This window comes from Macaca mulatta, chromosome X (genome assembly GCF_049350105.2).
Source record: "Macaca mulatta isolate MMU2019108-1 chromosome X, T2T-MMU8v2.0, whole genome shotgun sequence".
In the NCBI taxonomy this organism is placed as follows: Eukaryota; Metazoa; Chordata; class Mammalia; order Primates; family Cercopithecidae; genus Macaca; species Macaca mulatta.
In genome coordinates, this window is record NC_133426.1 from 1,790,120 (window position 1) to 1,812,500 (window position 22,381).

Below are 22,381 nucleotides of genomic sequence, written 5' to 3' on the forward strand. Positions count from 1 at the left end.
GGACAATTAATTATTCTGGGTGACCGGATGCGGTGGCTCGTACATGTAATCCCAGTCTTTGGGTAGGTGAGTAGGGCAGATCGCTTGAGGTCAGGAGTTTGAGATCAGCCTGGGCACCGCAGTGAAACCCTATCTTTACCAAAAATAAAAAAAATTAGCTGGGTGTGGTGGTGCGTGCCTGGAGTCCCAGCTACTTGGGGAGGCTGAGGCGGGAGGACTGCTTGAGGCCAAAAGGCGGAGGTTGCAGTGAGCTGAGATAGTGCCATTGCACCCCAGCCTGGGCAACAGAGATCCTGTCTCCCTTCCTGGGCCCCCCACAAAAGAATTCTGGACAAGAATAGCTGCTATGGCACCCCCTCTTCACTGAGTGTCCCACAAACAAATTGCTCAGATGTCCTTTGAGAAATGCTGACCTCAGTATAAACATGGCCTGTCCTCACCCCTAGACCACAGGGCAGCCCTGTCGGTCACGATTCTATAAACATCATCATCACTGCAGGTTCTGTGCTTGACACGTTCTATCTCCCAGGCACAGAACACCCCCACCCTGTCAGGCCAAGCCCAGCTGAGTGCCTGCTCCCAAGTCCTTGCTGTGGGGGCCTGACCTCAAACGTCACTTGTCCCAGAAACACACACGAACTATATCATCTTGTACTTAGAGCAGACCAGCTTGCTTGGGTATTAATGCCAATGTGTATATGTATTTATACGTACATGGATAATGTAGATGTGTATACACAGGCATGTTATATATGTACCTGGAATTCTGTGTGTATCTACACGTAAACTGTACATGCAAATACAGGCACATATATTCATATACATATATATGCATATGTATTTGTGTATGTGTTTATATAGGTATACACTTGGGTATATAACTGCATATATGCACAATTCAAAGATATATACATATAGAGTTGTTAGCATATACATATATGTGTTCACGTCTTTACATGCAGATGTGAATTTTCAAATGCCTATAAATTTGTGCACATTTTATTTTACATACGTTGTATGCACATGTGCATATGAGCTTGCATGTGTCCACATTTATTCCCATGTGTATACAGGTACATACACATTTACATCTTTGCATGTGTATCTGCATATAGTGTATGTATATATTACATGCTTCTATTTGGAATTGTATGATCGCAAATATTTGCATATGCTCATATACCTACATACACACGTTTGTCATTATTTGTACATTGGAACGTCTACATGTATTGCGTGGATGCAAACATGCAACGTTGCAAACATGCACGTTGATTGATCTGTGGAATCCCAGTTTTTGCATTTGTGAACACATTTGCATTTGCAAATGCATTTGAGGTGTATGATTAATATACACACACACAAATCCATTTGCATACGGACACGTGTTTGTGTTCAAAGATGTATTTCAATATGGAGCTATATTGATATTTGTAGATCTGTTTCTCTATTTGTATATCTATGTGTTTGCATCTGCATGTGTACATATTTTTCTATGCATAGGCATTTGTATATGTGCTTGTGTTTGTATTTTACATGGTGCTATCTTTACATATATGTAGGTCTAGTATTTCTCTAAGTATTTGTATATGTACATCTGCATAGTGTACATCTTCTATGCATATACATTTGTATATGTGCTTGTGTTTGTGTATTTCATATGGAGCTATCTATACATATATGCAGGTCTAGTATTTCTCTATGTGTTTGTATATGTAGAGGTGTATCTCCAGGTGTATGCATTTTTTGAGGTATATGCATTTGTGTATGTGCTTGCTTTTGTGTGTATTGTAATATCCGTACGAATTTGTGCCTCTGTACATGGACCCATTTCCCTATGAACTCTCTGATGTGTGTGCATTTGTGTACATGCCTGTGTTTGTGCACACAATCTTTCCAGTTGTATTTTACGAACACTTAAAACCAAAGCTGGCTCCTCCCAGACTCAGCATTCCCAAGAACCAAGCAGGAGCCACGTGGCCTTATCCACCCAACTTTGGAAGACCTACCGAGCTGCCACCGCTGCCCCATTCTAGGAATTACAAGACAGTTAATGAGGACAGCCGAGATTCAAGAGAGGGAGCAGGGACTCCAGCTCCCAGAGAGACGAGTGTGAAAAGAATTTGCAGGCCTGTTTTACAGCCTCTGGAACCCGCCTTTCAGAACTTTGGATGCACGGTCCGCACTGGATGCTCCATGGCACGGAGGGCCCACGACAGACGCAGGAGGGGGTCCCACGGCTTTACACGTCCCTGGCCCCAGTGGAGGCTGGACAACTGTGAGGTCCTTGAGGAAAAACCAACGTCTGATTCTGGCTGTAGCCTCCACAGTGCAAGTATAGCGCTTTGGGTACAGCGAGGGGAAAATACAAAATAAACGTGGATGGAAGTGGATTGCTGCTTTGGGAAGGTGAAGCCAGCTGGACTTCCTGGGTCCAGTGGGGACTTGGAGAACTTTTCTGTCCAGCTAAAGGATTGTAAATGCACCAATCAGCGCTCTGTAAAATGGACCAATCAGCGCTCTGTAAAACGGACCAATCAGCGCTCTGTAAAATGGACCAATCAGCGGGATGCGGGCGGCGTCAAATAAGGGAATACAAGACGACCACCCCAACCGGCAGCGGCAACCCAGGTCGCCTGCCACGGCCTGGAAGCTTTGTTCTTTCCCTCTTCACAATAAATCCTGCTGCTGCTCCGTCTTTGGGTCCGCACTACCTTTATGAGCTGCAGCACTCACGGTGAAGGTCTGCGGCCTCACTCCTGAAGTCAGCCAGACCGAGAGCCCACGAGGACGAATAAATTCTGGACCTGCTTTCACAGAGCACGGTGGCAGGGGAGGGGGAGCGCCGTGCATTCCGGGCCTGTGGCCTGCCGAAATTCTCGGAGAAATGAGCAGACAGTTCAGGTGCCGTCCTTGCTTCTCACCTGCACACACCTTCCAGCCAGCCAGACGCAGGGCTTCTCCCCTCCTATGTGAATATCTAGCTCTCAAAAAAAAAAAAAAAAAAAAAAAAACAACTTCCAGCATGTGGAGAACTTATTCCCTGAGCTTCTGCCTGTAAAACATCAGGTGTATAAACCAACCGGGAGGGGTCCGGTATCAATCAATCACAAGACACATGTGGTATTAAACATTCGACACTCCTAGAGTCCTCAAAGCCCATCTAACAAAACACCTCTGAGAAGCATGTCAGAGCTCACCTTAGGAGATATCCAGAAAAAAAGCCCGGCCCGGTGGGTCATGCCTGTGATCCTCCCAGCACTTTCGGAGGGCAAAGCAGGCAGATCACTTGAGGTCAGGAGTTCGAGACCAGCTTGGCCAACATGGTGAAACCCTGTCTCTACTAAAAATACAAAAAAAAAAAAAAAAAAAAACTAGCCGGGCACGATGGCGGGCGCCTGTAATCCCAGCTACTCGGGAGGCTGAGGCAGGAGAATCACTTGAACCTGGGAGGCAGAGGTTGCAGTGAGCCGAGATCACACCAATGCACTCCAGCCTGGGCGACCGAATGAGACTCTGTCTCAAAAACAAACAAACAAAAACCAACAACAAAAAAAACAAAAACACCAGAATAGGTTGCTGTGGGTGGACGGGAAGCTTTGCATTTTGATGAACTATAAACATCTTTGACGATGCCATTTTCCTCATATTTTATTTGATGTGAAGGATCTGGAGACACACAGCTCAATCTGTGCCTGAAGTGTCATAAATTCCCAGCTTAGGAGAGACGAGCTCGTCGTGAACACCTGGCTTATGCATGCCTCATTTTGAAAGGCAGCTTCGGGGGGCTATAAAGCAGGCCTGAAAATTCTTTTGACAGTCGTCTCTTTGGGAGCTGGAGTGTATGCCCCCTCCCTTGAATCTCGGTCATGCTCATTAACTTTCTTGTTAATTCTTTCGTAGACTGCCACAGTGGTGTAAACACTGTATGACTTCCAAAGTTGGGTCAATAAGGTCACGTGCCCCCTGCTTGGTTCTTGGGAATGCTGAGTCTGGGAGGAGCCAGCTTTGGTTTAAGAAGCCTGAGCACCTTCAGTCTGACACGCTGGAGAGGTCACAGGTACCTGTTCTTGTTGGCCCTCCCAGCTGAGCCCAGGTGACAGGCTGTACCAGCTTCCTACCACCAGAGAAAGCCATCCTGGACATCCAACCTGGTCAAGCCTTCAGATAAAGTCAGCCCCAGCTGCAGCCTCACAGGACACCCCCAGGCAGAGCTGCCCACATTCCGGTGCCCCCCAAAAAAGTGAATTAGTACAAGCTGTATAGAAAACAGCATGGAGGTTCCTCAAAGAACTAAAAGCAGATCATTCGCTCGATCCAGCAATCCCACTCCAGAGCATCTACCCAAAGGAAAAGAAGTCCTTATATCAAAAAGACGCCTGCAGGCCAGGCATGATGGCTCACGCCTGTTATCCCAGCACTTTGGGAGGCTGAGGCGGGCGGATCGCCTGAGGTCAGGAGTTCCAGACCAGTCTGGGCAACATGGCAAAGCTCATCTCTACTAAAAATACAAAAATTAGCCAGGTGTGGTGGCACGTACCTGTAATCCCAGCTGCTTGGAAGGTTGAGGTAGGAGAATTGCTTGAACCTGGGAGGCGGAGGTTGCAGTGAGCCGAGATCGCACCACTGCACTCCAGCCTGGGTGACAGAGTGAGACTCTATCTCAAAAATAAATAAATTAATTAAACAATCAAACAAAACAAAACAAAACAAAAAACCATGCCTGCACCTGTCTCTTTCTTGCGGCACAACTCACAATTGCAAACAAACGGAATCAACCTAAGTACCATGGAGTACTGGATAAAGAAAATGGAATGGAATACTGCTGAGCCGTCAAAAAGAACGGAATCGTGTCTTTGACAGTGACTTGGATAGAACTGGAGGTTCTTATCCTACGTGGAGTCGCTCCAGAACAGAAAAGCAAATACCACACGTTCTCCCTGATAAGTGGGCGCTAAGCTCTGGGTATGCTTCCGGCATGGAAGGGGCATACGGAATAGAGGAATACACATTAGAGCCTGAGGGTGAGGCGGTGAGTGGACCTGTCACCCAGCAAACGGCCATGGTACCCAACAGGTGGTTTTTCATCCCCTGCCTGCCTCCCTCCCCCTACTTTCTAGCAGCCAAAAGTTTCTGCTCTTCCCATCTTTGTGTCCATGAGAACCCGCTGTGTACGTTCCAGGTATAAGTCAGAACATGCAGCGTTTGCTTTTCTGTTTCTGTGCTCGTTCTCTGAGGATCATGGCTTGCAGCTCTGAGCAAATTCTTGGTGACAACAGCATTGCTGGGGAAGGGATCCTTCCCAAGAGCAGAGGGGACAGTGCTGCTGTGCAGGCAGGTGATGACCTGTGCCCCAGAGGGATCCGAGCCGTGCGAGGGGCTCGCCTGGCGGGTAAGCTGTGTGCGCGCATTCCTGCACCGTGGGGAACGCACCAGGCACGCGCAGGGGCCCTGGATGCTGGTAATTCATCATTAGTGAGCTGCTGAGAGTAATATTACATTTATTTCTATTTTATTATTACTATTACTTTTTTTTTTTTGAGGTAGACTCTTGCTCTGTCGCCCAGACTGGAGTGCAATGGTGTGATCTCGGCTCACTGCAACCTCCGCCTCCTGGGTTCAAGTCATTCTCCTGCCACAGCCAAGTACTTGTGATTACAGGTGCCTGCCCTGATGTGCAGCTACCTTTTGTAGTTTTAGTAGAGACAGGGTTTCACCATGTTGGCCAGGCTGCTCTTGAACTTCTAACCTCAAGTGATCCTCCCGCCTCGGCCTCCCAAAGTGCTGGAACTACGGGTGTGAGCCACTGCACCCAGCCCGACTATTATTATTATTTTGGAGACAGAGTCTCGCTCTGTCAACCAGGCTGGAGTGCAGTGCATCCGTATTTTATTTTTTATGTCATTTTTTTGAGACAGAGTCTCAATCTGTCACCCAGGCTGGAGTGCAATGGGTTGATCTTGGCTCACTGCAACCTCTGCCTCCTGGGTTCAAGTGATTCTCCTGCCTCAGCCTCCCAAGTAGCTGGGATTACAGGTGTGCACCACAAAGCCCAGCTAATTTTTTTTTTTTTTAGTAGAGAAGGGGTTTTGTCATGCTGACCAGTCTGGTCTCGAACTCCTGATCCCTAGTGATCCGCCTGCCTCGGCCTCCCAAAGTGCTGGAATTGCAGGTGTGAGCCACCGCGCCCAGCCCCGCACCCATATTTTAAACCACAGTGTCCTGGAGACGTTTCTAGGCAGCACACCCACCTCAAACACTGATATTTACGGAACACAAGCCTGACAGATGCTGAAGGACACATTGTTTTGTTGTTGAGTTCTTTGCCAACGGCTTTAGGTATTAATTTTCCTCTTCCTATGTAAGCAGAGTGGTGCCAGGTAGAGAGATTGGATGGGTGCCTGAGATGCCTGTTAGGAGAGGCCATTATCGTGGCCCAGGAAGAGACAATGGTGCCGCAGAGGAGGGATAGACGGAAGTCAGAAATGCAGAATTGAGTATCTGTTAGACAATCGATGGCAAATTCAAATGCGTGTAGGCTTTTGTATGTGTTTTAAATTTTCCATCATCATATTTTTTTGGCATCAATAAAATTCTATTTATTTATTTTTGTCAAGTAATTTTTTTCTTTTAAATCAAAGAAATGTAGAAAAAAGGTGCACAGGGCTGGGCACGGTGACTCACACCTGTAATCCCAGCACTCTGGGAGGCCGAGGCAGGCGGATCACCTGAGGTCAAGAGTTTCAGACCAGCCTGGCCAACTTGGTGAAATCCCGTCTCTACTAAAAATACAAAATAAAAAAAATTGCTGGGCGTGGTGGCAGGCACCTGTAATCTCAGCTACTTGGGAGGCTGAGACAGGAGAATTGCTGGAACCTGGGAGGTAGAGGTTGCAGCGAGCCGAGATCATGCCACTGCACTCCAACCCCAGCTGACAACAGCGAAACTCCGTCTCAAAAACCATAAAGGTGCAGAGACCATGAGGGAAATCGCAATGGAACCATACAAAGTGGGCACTCTCCCGTGTCACGGAACTGCCTCCCGCATCTGCACCCATAAACCTTCTTTTGACCCAAAATTAATTATCACATTCCCCATTCCCCTAAGGTAACTATGATTCCAATTTCTATTACCATAGATTTAATTTGCCTGTTTTTTCCGGGAGGCGGAGGTTGCAGTGAGAAGAGGTTGTGCCACTGCACTCCAGCCTGGACGACAGAGCAAGGCTCTGTCTCAAAAAAATAAAAAAATAATAATAAAATAAATAAAATAATAATTTGCCTGTTTTTTAAAATTTTTATTATTTTATTTTATTTTTTGAATACAGAGTCTCGCTCTGCCGCTAGGCTGGAGTGCAGTGGCACCATCTCAGCTCACTGCAGCCTCCGCCTCCTGGGTTCCAGCGATTCTCCTGCCTCAACCTCCTGAGTAGCTGGGATTACAGGTGCCCGCCACCACACCCAGCTAATTTTTGTATTTTTAGTAGAGATGGGATTTCACTGCGTTGGCCAGGATGGTCTCGAACTCCTGACCTCGTGATCCATCCACATCGGCCTCCCAAAGTGCTGGGATGACAGGCGTGAGCCACCGTGCCTGGCCTGTTTCTTAAAATTTCAACAGTTTTTTTTGAAACCAGTGGTTTTTGGCTACATGGATACATTCTTTTGTGGTGACTTCTGAGATTCTGGTGCACAAGCTTTAATCATCAGTGAATATACTGAGGTTTCACTGTGATTTTTCTAGGAATAAAAAAACCCCGTGGCCACATCAGTGTATCGGGTGCCATCCACATTATGAGCATCCACAGAATCTGTCTCTTCACCAATTGAAAGGTGGAGAATACACAATAAAACTATCATTCATTGATCGGCCAATTGAAAGCTGGAGAATACACAATAAAACTATCATTCATTGATCGGCCAATTCAAAGCTGGAGAATACACAATAAAACTATCATTCATTGATCGGCCAATTGAAAGGTGGAAAATACACAATAAAACTATCATTCATTGATCGGCCAATTGAAAGGTGGAAAATACACAATAAAATTATCATTAATTGATCTGCCAATTCAAAAGTGGAAAATACACAATAAAATTATCGCTCATTAATCTGCCAATTCAAAGGTGGAAAATACACAATAAAACTATCATTCATTGATCGGCCAATTGAAAGGTGGCAAATACACAATAAAATTATCATTAATTGATCTGCCAATTCAAAAGTGGAAAATACACAATAAAATTATCGCTCATTGATCTGCCAATTCAAAGCTGGAGAATACACAATAAAACTATCATTCATTGATCGGCCAATTGAAAGGTGGAAAATACACAATAAAACTATCATTCATTGATCGGCCAATTGAAAGGTGGAAAATACACAATAAAATTATCGCTCATTAATCTGCCAATTCAAAGCTGGAGAATACACAATAAAACTATCATTCATTGATCGGCCAATTGAAAAGTGGAAAATACACAATAAAATTATCGATCATTAATCTGCCAATTCAAAGGTGGAAAATACACAATAAAATTATCGCTCATTAATCTGCCAATTCAAAGGTGGAAAATACACAATAAAATTATCGCTCATTGATCTGCCAATTCAAAGGTGGAAAATACACAATAAAATTATCGCTCATTGATCTGCCAATTCAAAGGTGGAAAATACACAATAAAATTATCGCTCATTGATCTGCCAATTCAAAGGTGGAAAATACACAATAAAATTATCGTTCATTGATCTGCCAATTCAAAGGTGGAAAATACACAATAAAATTATCGTTGATTGATCTGCCAGTTCAAAGGTGGAAAATACACAATAAAATTATCGCTCATTGATCTGCCAATTCAAAGGTGGAAAATACACAATAAAATTATTTTCACTGATCTGCCAATTGAAAGGTGGAAAATAAACTGTACAATTATCGTTCATTGATCTGCCAATTGAAAGGTGGAAAATGAACAATGAAACCATCATTCATTGGTCCGTGCCCCCAATGTCATTTTACTGAGGAGTGGACGCTCAGGGTCACAATCACACGTTGTGCCTCAAGCAGTGAACGCAGGTGAGGTGTGTCCTGAACAGGGGAGGAGAAGGGAGAGTTCTCTGCTTGGAGAAGAAAGGAGAGTGGTGGGGATGAAAGGGCAGTCAGAGAGAGAGAGAGAGAGAAGAGGAGAGAGAGAGGGAGGGCAAAGAAGAGAGGAAGTGAGAAGGAGAGAGGGAAGAGAGACAGAGAAAGAGAGATGGAGAGGGAACAGGGAGAGAGAGGGAGGGCAAACGAGAGGGAGAGAGGAGGAGAGGGAGGACTAGAGGGGGAGACAGAGAGAGACAGAGAAAGAGAGAAAGACAGGGAGAGAAGGAAGGCAAGGGAGAGAGGAGAGATGGGGGAAGAAGGAGAAAGAGAGTAGGGGGAGAGAGAGGAAGAGAAAGGAGATAGAGAAGGAGAAGAGGGAGGGTGTGAGAGAGGGAAACAGAAAGGGAGAGAGAGAGAAGAAAGAGGGGAGGGAGAGAAGAAGGGAGAAGGAGGGAGGGAGAGAGGAAGAAAGGCAGAGAGACAGAAGAGGGGAGAAAGAGGGAGAGAGGGAGGGACAGAGAGAGGGAGAGAGAGAGGGAGAGAGGGAGGGAGAGAGAGAGGGAGAGAGAGGGAGAGAGAGGGAGAGGGACAGAGAGAGGGAGAGAGAGAGGGAGAGAGGGAGGGACAGAGAGAGGGAGAGAGAGGGAGGGAGAGAGAGGGAGAAAAGGAGAGGGGAGAAAGAGGGAGAAAGGGAGGGAGAGAGAGAAGAAAGAGGAGAGAGAAGAAGTGAGAGAGGGAGGGAGAGAGAGAGGGATAAAGGGAGAGAGAGGAGAGAGAAGGGGAGAGAGAGAGGGAGGGAGAAGAGAGATCAAGAGCAAAATAGAAGAGGGTACAGGGGTGGGTTGAGGAGAGAGACAGAGAGAAAAAGCAAAAGGGAGAGGAAAACCCAGACAGTGAAGAGGTAGAAAGAGAGAATGACAGAGAGACAGGGGGAGAAGGAGGAGAGAGAGACAGAGAGTTACAGAGAGACAGAGAGTTACAGAGAGACAGAGAGAGAGAGACAGACAGAGAGAGAGAGAGAGACAGAGAGAGAGGAGAAAAGCATTTGAGTAACTGAAAAACCACTGCTTCTCAACCCACTTCCTAGAATCTCGGGAGCGCCGTGGGAAGGATGGAGCCAGTCCAGGGAGGCGATGGGACGGACGCCCTGGACATGCAGCCTTCTCTGGCAGGGAACAGCCTCCAACAGCCTGCCACCGAGTCACAGCAGACCACATCCCATGCTGCCGCCAACACCAACACTAGAATAACATCCAAATGCCACGTGCTCACAGGAGGCGCCACCGGGAGAGGCAGAGGAAGCCACTACAGAACAGAAAGCTACTCCATCCATCCACAGAGAGCAGCTCTGGAAGAGAAGCAAACGGAAGGCACGCAGAACAACTGGTCTACACCTATGCAGACTCCAGGATCCGCTGACGATTGCATGAGCCGTGAGGCGACACTTTCCGTCTTCCCAGGAGGGAGACCAGACGACTGCGGAGCCCAATTCACACAGAAAATGCCAGGTGCCCACAAAGACAGGAGATGGCTGCTCAGGTGTCTGCCCACCAGAAAGTGGGTCCTCAGTGAGGGCCGCCTCCATTGCACCTCAGTCTGCTGTTGATACAAAACTGCACACCTGGGCCCCCCCGAATGAATCTTCCTTACCTCTCATGGGTCTTCTAGGTGCCCTGTGCCCATTTGCTCATTTCAATGAACTCATTGGAATTCATTCATTCATTCGATTTCATTCACTCGATTTCATTCATTCGATTTCATTCATTCACTCACTTGCATCATTTGAATTCATTCATTCCTTTGAATTCATTCATTCATTCCTTTGAATTCATTCCTTTGCATTCATTCGTTCCTTTGAATTCATTTGTTCATTCATTTGAATTCATTCACTCATTGGAATTCATTCATTCCTTTGAATGTATTCATTCTGTCATTTGAATTCATTCATACCTTTGAATTCATTTGTTCCTCTGAATTCATTTGTTCATTCATTTGAATTCATTCGCTCATTTGAATTCATTCATTCCTTTGCATTTATTCATTCAGTCCTTTGAATTCATTCATACCTTTGAATTCATTTGTTCCTTTGAATTCATTTGTTCATTCATTTGAATTCATTCATTCAAATTCACTCATATGAAATCATTGATTCATTCCTTTGAATTTTTTCATTCCTTTGAATTAATTCATTCATTCCTTTGAATTCTCTGGTTCCTTTGAATTGATTTGTTCCTTTCAATTCATTTGTTCAATTCATTTGTTCATTTATTTGGATTCATTCATTTGAATTCATTTGTTCATTCCTTTGAATTCATTCATCATTTGCCTTCAGTCATTCCTCTGAATTCATTCATTCATTTGAATTATTTCAGTCCTTCAAATTCATTCATTCATTCAAATGGGTAAATGAACTGTACCAAAAACCAGAGTCTGTAGGTCTCTGGCCAGGCAAAAATCATTGTTATTTTTCAGGGTCACCCTGTACCATGGACGTATTTCTTTAGTGGTAGGGAAAATAACGCTTAGTAATTCTTTATCTCAGAAAGAAATTCATCCATTACAGTTATGGGAAGATGTCTGACAAGGATAAATCTATAAATCCACTGCAGTTGTTAAAAATCTGTCAATTTTCAGACATGGGGATGGGAAGCTACATAAATACAATTTTACAGTGAATAAACTATACATACTGGCTCTGCAGGAGGTCTGTTATTGATTTATTCTTGTGCTTGATAAATCATCACGTTGCCCCTGGGCTTCCCCCAGCAGCCAGACAGAGGCAGTCGGGTTCTATTTTCAACCCACTAGAAAATGAAAAAACATTCTACATCTGAAGTATTTTATGTTTGCGAAACCTTGATTGCTGTGTCTAAGAATAAAAAAAGAAAAGCACAAAGTGTAGCTCCTTCTTGCCTTGGAAGTCACCCTTGTTGAGCTCAGCTGGGGCTGTTTTCCATGAGACTTGAGGCATGTGACTGACTAAGAGGAGTTCTGGAGGGAAGGTTCTGGGGAAACAGTTTAGGGCAGCAGTCCCCAACCTTTTTGGCACCAGGGACCACTTTTGTGAAAGACAATTTTCTGAACAGAGGTGGTGGAGGTGGGGTTGGGGGATGGTTTTGGGATGATTCAGGTGCATGACATTTATTGTACATTTTATTTGTATTATTATTACATTGTACTATATAATGAAATAATTCTGTAAGTCACCATCATATAGAATCACTGGGAGCCCTGAGCTTGTTTTCCTGTGACTAGACAGTCCCATCTGGGGGTGATGGGAAACAGTGACAGATCATCAGGAATTAGATTCTCATAAGGAGCATGCAACCTAGATCCCTCACATGCGCAGATCATCAGGCATTAGATTTTTATAAGGAGTGCACAACCTACGTCCCTCTCATGCAGTTTACAGTAGGGTTTGCGCTCCTATGAGAATCTAATGCTGTTACCGATCTGACAGGAGGTAGAGCTCAGGAGAGCCACCGCCTGGGCAACCTCTTGAACGATGTACAACAAAAAGATAAAAGGAAGAAAGTGCAAAGTATTATTTCAAGCCATCACCTTGTAACAAATGGATTCTCAGGATCATCTCCTGGAAATGCGGTTCTGAGCAGCACAGGCTGGGGCATTCCAGGGAGGCGTGGGACATGGGATGCAATCTTCTCTGTACTTTACACGACTGTGCTGTCACACTGCAAGAGCTGTGTTTTGTAAGGCAGGACACTGCACACAATGATTATCGACCCAATGTTTTTTTCCTGTGCTAGAGTATGATTTCCATGAGGTCAAGAATCTTGTTTATTGTATTTTTCCTGCAAGTGAAGTATGTGACGGGCAGAGTAGGCAGGTATGGCAAGTTAAATAATGCACACCCCAAGATGTCCAGGTCCACATTATCTATCTGGCAGACAGAATCATGACCCCCAAAATGCCCACACTGTAATCCCCATGTGGGAGACAGAATAATGACCCCAAAGATGTCCACGTCCTAATCCCATGTGGTAGAGACAGAGCAATGGCCCCAAAGATGTCCACATCCTAATCCTCATGTGGGAGACAGAATAATGGCCCTGAAGATGTCCACATCCTAATCCCCATGTCGTAGACAAAATAATGGCCCCAAAGATGTCCACATCCTAAATCCCATGTGCAACACAGAGTAACGGCCCCAGAGATGTTCATATGCTAATCCCCATATGGGAGACAGAATAATGGCCCCAAAGATATCCACATCCTAATCTCATGTGGTAGACAGGATAATGGCCCCAAAGACGCCCACAACCTATTCCCAATTTGGTAGAGTAATAACTGAAAACATGAAAAAAATGTCCATGTCCTCATCTCTGGAACACATGAAAATGTGACTGTCACGGCAAAAAGGCCTTTGCAGATGTGATTCAGTGGAAGATCCTGAGATGAGGCAATGATCTGAGATGATCCTGACGGGCCCCAAATCATCACAACGCTTCTTCTACAAGGCAGGCAGAAGAACAAGAGTAAGTGAAGGAGATTAAAAAAAGAGAAGGCAAGATGAGAGAAAGAGAGAGAAGGGAAGAGAGGGAGAGAGAGAGAACAAGAGAGAGAGAGATTCAAAGGTGTCTCACTGCTGGCTTTGTTGTTGTTGTTCTTGTTGTTGTTGTTTTGAGATGGAGTTTCGCTCTTGTCACTCAGGCTGGAGTGCAGTGGCACGATCTCAGCTCACCGCAACCTCCACCTCCCAGGTTCAAGCGATTCCCCTGCCTTAGCCTCCCGAATAGCTGGGATTACTTACAGGCATGCGTCACCACGCCCAGCTAATTTTGTAATTTTAGTAGAGACGGGGTTTCACTATGCTGTCCAGGTTGGTCTCAAACTCCTGACCTCACGTGATCCAACTGCCCCGGCCTCCCAAAGTGCTGAGGTTACAGGCGTGAGCCACTATCATTGTTGGCTTTAAGGTCAGGTGGGAGGCCATGGGTGAAGAAATGCTGACAGTCTTCTAAAAACAGGAGAAGGAAATATTCTCCTGTAGAACCGGTGTCAGCCATGGGCTCAGGAACTCCACACTGGACTTCCTGCCTTGAGGTGCCTCGGAAGCATTGAGCGAAGGTAAAAAGTCTTAGCATGCAAGGAAGATCTAGATAAGTCTAGGAAGAAGTAAACCCTGTATGTGCATGAGATTCTCTACAGAAGAGATAGGGTACAAAGCCAATCCAACAACAAGACTCTTTTGATTCAAATCCTACCCTGTCCCAGTTTCCAGAATATTTTTCTATCTGAGAGCCCTGTGTGCCTAGTTTAAAATCTGTTGAGAAAAGGAACAGAGGAGCATCCTAGGAAAGCAACAGCCATTGCAAAAGGTAAACGTGGTGGTTGAGTGATGGAGTATACGCTGGTGAGGCTGTGTCAGCTGGTGTTAGCCTGTATCCACTGTCACAGTGGTGGTTGAGTGATGGAGAATACGCTGGTGAGGCTGTGTCAGGTGGTGTTAGCCTGTATCCACTGTCACAGATGTGGTTCATATACTCATTGCTCAGTAAAATTCTGTTCCCCCCAGAAAAAAGTAAGAGTCCGCTGGAGAAACATATCATATCTGACATTCCTAATTTTTTTTTTTTTTTTTTGAGATGGCGTCTTGCTCTGTTGCCCAGGCTGGAGTGCAATGGCATGATCTCGGCTCACTGCAGCCTCCACCTCCCGGGTTCAAGCGATTCTCCTGCCTCAGCCTCCTGAGTAGCTGGGACTCCAAGCACCCGCCACCACGCCCGGCTAATTTTTATATTTTTAGTAGAGACGGGGTTTCACTATGTTGTCCAAGCTGGTCTTGAACTCCTGACCTTGTGATCCATCTGCCTCGGCCTCCTAAAGTGCTGGGATGACAGGTGTGAGCCGCCGCACCCGGCCTGAGATTCCTAGTTTTTTCTGCTTACTGGTGGATGCAAGGCCATAGCAAATGGATGGAAGTAGCTGCAGAAAAGTCCCTAAGAGGATAGACATTTCTGTTTTTCTGTGTCTCTGCACAGGGCACCATGTCAGTCATGCATGTCCATTTCCAACTGCTCTGTGATAAACTGCTCCCATTACTAATGAGTAAGAATGTTACACGCAATGAAGAAATGAGACGTTGGGTTGCACAGGATCTCCACGGTCCCTCTAAGTGGTCTCCACATTTGCTGACTTATAATGCTACAATTCTAATCACTTAAAATACGGATGGGGCTTCAGCAAAGGAAGTCCACACCCAGTGCTGAGACAGAAGATTCCAAATGGGTGTTGACTGGGAAATCATTGACTCCTGCATAGAAGCTTAAGATCCCACCAGGATGGCAAATCTGAAAAGTGTTATTAACCTCCAATGAGAAGACACAGAAAGTTAAAATCATTCCGGACCTTCCAACAACAGCCACTAGCATTGATAATACGATATTTCTTACCAGGCTAAGTACATGGAAATGGTGGTGTCTGTAGCTATTTGAGTGGCACTCACACATCACAGCTATGTCTGCACATATTTTTATGCATAAATACATAGACATCATACATCAAATACATATACAAATACACATGCACTCACACATCACAGCTATGTCTGCACATATTTTTATGCATAAATACATAGACATCATACATCAAATACATATACAAATACACATGCACTCACACATCACAGCTATGTCTGCACATATTTTTATGCATAAATTGGCGTCACACTCTATGTATCGTTTTATATCCCATGCTTCTCCTTTAAACTGTAGCATAATAATTTCCAATTAAACAAGTGGGTTGAGGGGAAGCGTGGATATCTCATCCACTTTCCTATCCTCCGATCCCATTAATGTTGCAGAAAAACACAAAACACATCAAGACAAAGAGGAAAAAAAAAATTGGATGGAAGCTACCACATCTTGGCAGCTGGAAACGGACAGGTGTTACGACTTTAGCACAGAGAATAATGTTTTCTTCCTCCTTGCAGACACGTCCATATCCTAATGTCCAGAATTAATGACAACAGTACCTCAGAAAGCAAAAGGGGTTTTGCAGAATTAAGAACCTTTAATGGTCTAGGTGGGAAATTGAGTAATTACACTGGGTAATCCCAAGACCCTTTTGGTGATTTTTTTGTCTGCCATCTAAAGTATCAATAACTTGATAAATATTTCATATATTTGAAAGGAAGGTGCTGTCTCGACGGGCTCACTGTTTGACTTATGTCTGTCCTATCCACTGTATTCATGGCACTATTTATTTCCTCTCTAAATTTCCATCTGGTCTCCATCTGTGAAAGCGATGTGTTAAATTCTACTAGCACACATGTTTTTCGGTGTATTTCTGAGAACTTCAGTTCTATGTATTTACTTAGTTTGGAGATGTCAATAACTGTACCTCCTCAGTGTGGAGGGTTCAGGTTAACTTTTACAAAAAATAAAATGGACTGTAGCAGGGGATGAGAGTAACGGGCATCAGTACTGCGAGGAGAAATATTAAGTGTTGCAATGACGTTAAGGGCTCAGCGTGGCGCAAAGAAGGGCTCAAGGTTTGCAATGACATCAAGAGCTCAGCGAGGCTCAAACAAGGGCTCAGGATCAAGGGTGGTTTGTGTTGAAGACTGGCAGACGGGCAGACTGAAGATGGGGAAGGGGAGATACTGACTCCACCCGTCTGGGTAAGGATGTTGAACAGGGAGTAAAATCAAGAGATAAACGAGAATGAGCTTCTAGAGCCCAAATCATGAGTCTCAGGGGAGTGTGGTGATGATTTTGCAAGACAACATTTGGGGAAACACCAACCCTTAGCGTGTGCGTAATACACTTTAGTCAAAGTGGACAAGTGAACGTGTCAGCTCCATACAACATGTTATCCGGTGACCATTATTTAAAAGTAACATACTAACAAGAATGATGGTCCTCCAAAGCCATCTGTGACATGAAGCAGTGACTACAAATAGCAGGTCTGTGCAGTAATTTCCATGGATATCCTGTTTTGCTCAGACACTTCTGTCACATGAAAGCTAGAGCTCCTGTCCTTCCAATTAACCCCTGGCTTGCAGCAAGTTCACCAGGACTCACCATTGTTGACCAGAACATGGAGAGGAATCTTCTTCATCTTGAACTTCTGGACAAAGTCCCGGATAGACATCATGGAAGCCAGGTCACAGAATAAAAATTCCACTGGAAAAGGACAACAACAAATGCCTGGTTACCTTCCAACCTATTTCAGAGATTAAGACAATTTCTAAACAGGTCCATTTCAATTTCACCTGGGAAGTCACACTTTTCTTTTCTTTTTGAGACAGAGTCTCGCTCTGTTGCCAGACTGGAGTGCAGCGGCGTGATCTCAGCTCACTGCAGCCTCTGCCTCCCGGGTTCCAGCGATTCCAGCGATTCTCCTGCCTCAGTCTCCCGGGTAGCTGGGATTACAGGCACATGCGACCACATCTGGCTAATTTTTATATTTTGGTTTTTTTTTGTTTTTTTTTTTTTGGAGATGGAGTCTTGCTCTGTCGCCCAGGCTGGAGTGCAGTGGCCGGATCTCAGCTCACTGATTTTTTTTTCTTTTTTTTTCAGTAGAGACAGTGTTTCACCATGTTGGCCAGGCTGGTCTCGAACTCTTGCCCTCAGATGATCCGCCCACCTGGGCCTCCCGAAGTGCTGGGATGTCAGGCGTGAGCCACCGTGCCCAACCTGGGGTTTTTATAAGAAGGAGACAGAGGGATGCTTGAGACAGATGAGAGAAAATGATGGTAAGACAGAGGCAGAGACTGGAGTAATGCAGCCACAAGCCCTGGGATGTCTGGAGCCCTCAGGAGCTGGGAAAGGCCAAAAGGATCGTGCCCTAGAGCGTCCCGACAGAGCTCAGCCCCGAGACACCCTGGATTTAACCTCTTGTCCTCCAGACCTGGGAGAGGATAGATTTCTATTCTGCAAGTTCCCCAGTTTTGGGTTTTTTTTTTTTTTAGTTCAATATGATTTTATTTAAAAATGTGTACAGTTGAAGGAGGGATCTGGTCTTTTATTAAAAAAAAAAAAAGAAGGTTTTCACAGGATATATTTGGCCCTTTTAGCTCTGTAGCGAATAATAACAGAAAAGGAAGGTTCTGTTCAAGGTCCTCACTCCGGCACACTCAGCCAGGTGCTTGGCTAGATGACACATTTCCTGGTCTGAAGCTCACAGCCAATCCTCTCACCCAAGTGGAACACCCGTTCTCCTCCAGGCGCGTGCGCGCACACACACGCACACATGCGCGCACACACGCACACGCACACGCGCGCACACGCACGCGCACGCACGCAAGCACGCACACGCGCACACGCACATGCTCGCACACGCAGACGCGCACACAGACGCACACACGTGCACACAGACGCACACACACGCGCACACACACACGCACACATGCGCACACACACGCACGCGCACACGCACGCACACGCGCACACGCACACACGCACACGCTCGCACACGCACACGCGCACACAGACGCACACACGCGCACACAGACGCACACACACGCGCACACACACGCGCACACACACGCACACACACACGCGCACACACACACACGAGGTCTTATTTTCACTGCTCTACACAGCGCCCTGAGAATCTTTAATTTTAAAGTCGGGAAAAACGTGGAAGGATTCCTTAACGCGTTGTCTGCGACAAAACCAACTACCTTTTAACTCTTAACAATTGCAAGTATAAAGGACTTGAAATTGACAAGGCGCTCCATTTAATAGAACGAGTCAAATGCTGAACAATTAGGTCAAGTCACAGGCTTGAATATTTTTAAATGTCACTTAAAACTTATTGAGAGAAGAGAAGATGTGCTTTTTACAGTAACCCTAAGGAACTCATAGAGAAGAAAAATGTTAACCCTGCTGGAGTGTGAATCCTTGGCAACAAATGCCTCTGTCACTGTGACTCTGACAGTGAGACGGTATCATATGAAGAGAGGAGACTCACGCAGCTGCTATGTCTGATGCCCCTTTCGGCACCTAGCGTGGTGAATGACACTCACACAGCCTGTAGCCCTCACACCAGAGCCTCCAATGGAGAAAGCGATTCTACAATTCTAAGTGTTGCTCTTGACGCCACAAATAACTCATCCAACTTTTCTTTTATTTGCAACTCAGCGACAGACGGCAAACCCTGAGTCCCATGAAGGTAACCTCATCTGGCCAGGTGTGGTGGCGGGCCCCTGTCATCCCAGCACTTTGGGAGGCTGAGGGGGGCGGATCATCTGAGGTCGGGAGTTCAAGACCAGCCTGGCCAACGTGGCGAAACCCCCGTCTCTACTAAAAATACAAAAATTGGCCGGGCGTGGTGGTGGGTGCCTGTAATCCCAGTGACTCAGGAGGCCAAGGCAGGAGAATTGTCTGAACCCAGGAGGTGGAGGTTGCAGTGCGCCGAGATTGCGCCGCTGCACTCCAGCCTGAGCAACAAGGCAAGATTATGTCTCAGAGAAAAAAAAAAAAAAGATAACTTCATCCACAGAAGAATTTCTAACATCTAAAGGGGTTTCCTGAGGGCAAGTGAGAAACACAGATTTCTGAAATTAATGCTACCCAAGAGAAGAAGTCAGCTGGAAAGATAAGGAGGCACGTGTTGATAAATAGGGATCAAGATGGAAAAAAAATTCCTTTTGTTTGGAGTTCTGGCAAATCTCCTGCTTTGGAGGAACTGAATGACCCCTTCCTTTCTTCTTTGCGATAGCGAGAGAGCATTGTTACGGAATGAACTGTACCCCCCTAAAAAACCTTTTTGTCTGTAACTCTGGCAAACCTCCCTGGTTTGGAGGAATGGAATAGCGCCTTCATTTTTTCTTTGCAATAGATACAGGACATCATTATAGACTGAACCGCGCCCTCCCTCACTCATCATCAGAACCCTGAAACTTCCATGATGACTTTATTTGCAGACAGGGCCTGTAGGAGCTCATAAGGGTGAGGCCCTCATCCAGTAGGACTGGTGTCCTTACAATCAGAGAAACAGACGCCAGGTGTGACGGTTACTACCGAGCGTCAACCTGATTGGATTGAAGGACGCAACGTATTGATCCTGGGTGTGCCTGGGGGGTGCTGACAAAGAAGCTGAACATTTGAGTCAGTGGGCTGGGAAAGGCAGACCCCACCCTTCGTCGGGATGGACACCATCTTATCAGCTGCCAGCACGGCCAGAATAAAAAGCAGGCAAAAGAATGTGGCAAGGTTAAACTGGCTTAGCCTCCCAGCTTACAGCTTTCTCCCGTGCTGGAGGCTTCCTGCCCTCAAAAATTGGACTCCAAGTTCTTCAGCTTTAGGCCTCGGGCTGGCTTCCACGCTCCTCAGCTTGCAGACAGCGTATCGTAGGACCTTGTGTCCTGTGAGTTAATGCTGAATAAACCCCCTTTATATATAGCTATTGATCCTGTTCTAGCCCTCTAGAGAACCCTGGCCTATAATACAGGGTGCACCCCTCACCCCTACATCTATCACCCTGCTGCCTCACTTGATAGGAAAGCAGAAGGAGCCCCTTTTTAATGTTTAATTGTATTAAGTATGCAATTACCCACTGCCCAAACTCATGTTGATTTCAAAAACTGTCCCTTTAAAGCATCTGGGCAGGGTGACAATTCATAGCAGGTGACAAAAATGTTTTATAAATAATATCCATGGAAACAGAAGGTGTCACCGTCTGCAGAATGCAGCCCAAATATTCAGAAGATTTGTATCACTCTAAGTTCTCGTGCCAGTAAGAAATAAAAAAGCAGGCCAGGCGCGGTGGCTCACGCCTGTCATCCCAGGACTTTGGGAGGCTGAGGCAGGCGGATCACCTGAGGTCAGAAGTTTGAGACCAGCCTGGCCAACATGGCAAAACTCTGCCTCTACTAAAAATATAAAAATCAGCCAGGTATGGTGGCGCATGCCTGTAATCCCACCTACTTGGGAGACTGAGGCCGGGGAATCGCTCGAACCTGGGAGGCGGAGGTTGCAGTGAGCCAAGATCACACCACTGCACTCCAGCCTGGCGACAGTGCCAGACACCATCTCAAAAAAAAAAAAAAAAAAGCTGGGTAAATACCTGAATCATTAGATATTAGCTTTTCTTTGCTGAGCCTTGCACATTTCCACGAGGTGTGTCTCTGGAAGCAGCTTAGGAGACTACCAGACCGTGTGCAAACACAGATGCAGGTTTGGTCTTACGGCTACATGGAGCAGAGATGAGAGTGACGGGCCACGACGTGCCATGCTGCGCGTCTGGTCTCTGTATGATCACGGCGGGCTGCACTGCAGGAGCACGCCAGGTCTTCTCACCTAGTTCTCTGTTGTTGTTTGAGATGGACTCACACCCTGTCGCTCAGGCTGGAGTGCAGTGGTGCGATCTCGGCTCACTGCAACCTCCGTCTCCCGGGTTCAAGCGATTCTCCTGCCTCAGCCTCCTGAGTAGCTGGGACTACAGGTACATGCCACCACACCCCGCTAATCTGTGGGTTTTTAGTAGAGACGGTTTCACCATGTTGCCCAGGCTGGTCTCGAACTCCTGACCTTGTGATCTGCCCGCCTCGGCCTCCCAAAGTGCTGGGATTACAGGTGTGAACCACCTCGCCCAGCTTCATCTAGCTCTTGATAACATACTCAGATCCACCCCTGGGGTCCCAGGTCCCCAGAACGGAGGTGGTCATGGCTCCCATATCACAAGAACTGGCGCTTTCTGCAGCACATACCTCAGGTGGAGACACAGTGATTAGGTTTTGTTGTATCGTGGCTGATCTAGGACACTTTAAGTACCACAACACCCAAGAGTCAGCCAAACGTGGCAGCCCAAAGTCCATATTTTGAAATATACACTTTAACCTTCTCTTGGAAGGCAAGTTTTCAGGTGATAGAACAGCTTCCTCATCATGGAGAATGAAGCCCATCTGTGTCAAGTCACCAGGCCATCAAGGAAAAGGTAATAAGTACTTCCAACATTTTCCTTAGAGAAATACTGGATGGGCAGGTGCAGCGGCTCACACCTGCTATCCCAGCACTTTGGGAAGCCGAGGCTCCTGACTTGTGGTCAGGAGCTCGAGACCAGCCTGGCCAACATGGTGAAACCCCGTCTCTACTAAAAATACAAAAATTAGCTGGGCATGGGGGCAGGCACCTGAAATCCCAGCTACTTGGATGGTTGAGGCAGGAGAATTGCTTACACCCAGGAGGTGGAGGCTGCAGTGAGCTGAGATCGCACCACTGCACTCCAGCCTGGGCGACAGAGCTAGACTGTCTCAAAAAATAAATAAATAAAGCAATATATTGATTGGATGGTATGATGGTATGCACACTCCTGAATCAGACGGCTGCC

At 46.1% G+C, this 22,381-nt stretch overlaps 1 protein-coding gene across 1 annotated transcript in view; it reads right to left on the reverse strand.

The window, feature by feature from the left end:
• LOC106996625 (polyprenol dehydrogenase) overlaps positions 1 to 22,381 on the reverse strand; it is a 328,740-nt gene that overhangs the window by 41,738 nt on the left and 264,621 nt on the right. The window contains exon 4 of the mRNA XM_028842026.2: positions 17,128 to 17,229. Within this exon, the coding sequence (XP_028697859.1) occupies positions 17,128 to 17,229 (102 nt within the window). The remainder of the gene's footprint in view (positions 1 to 17,127; positions 17,230 to 22,381) is intronic.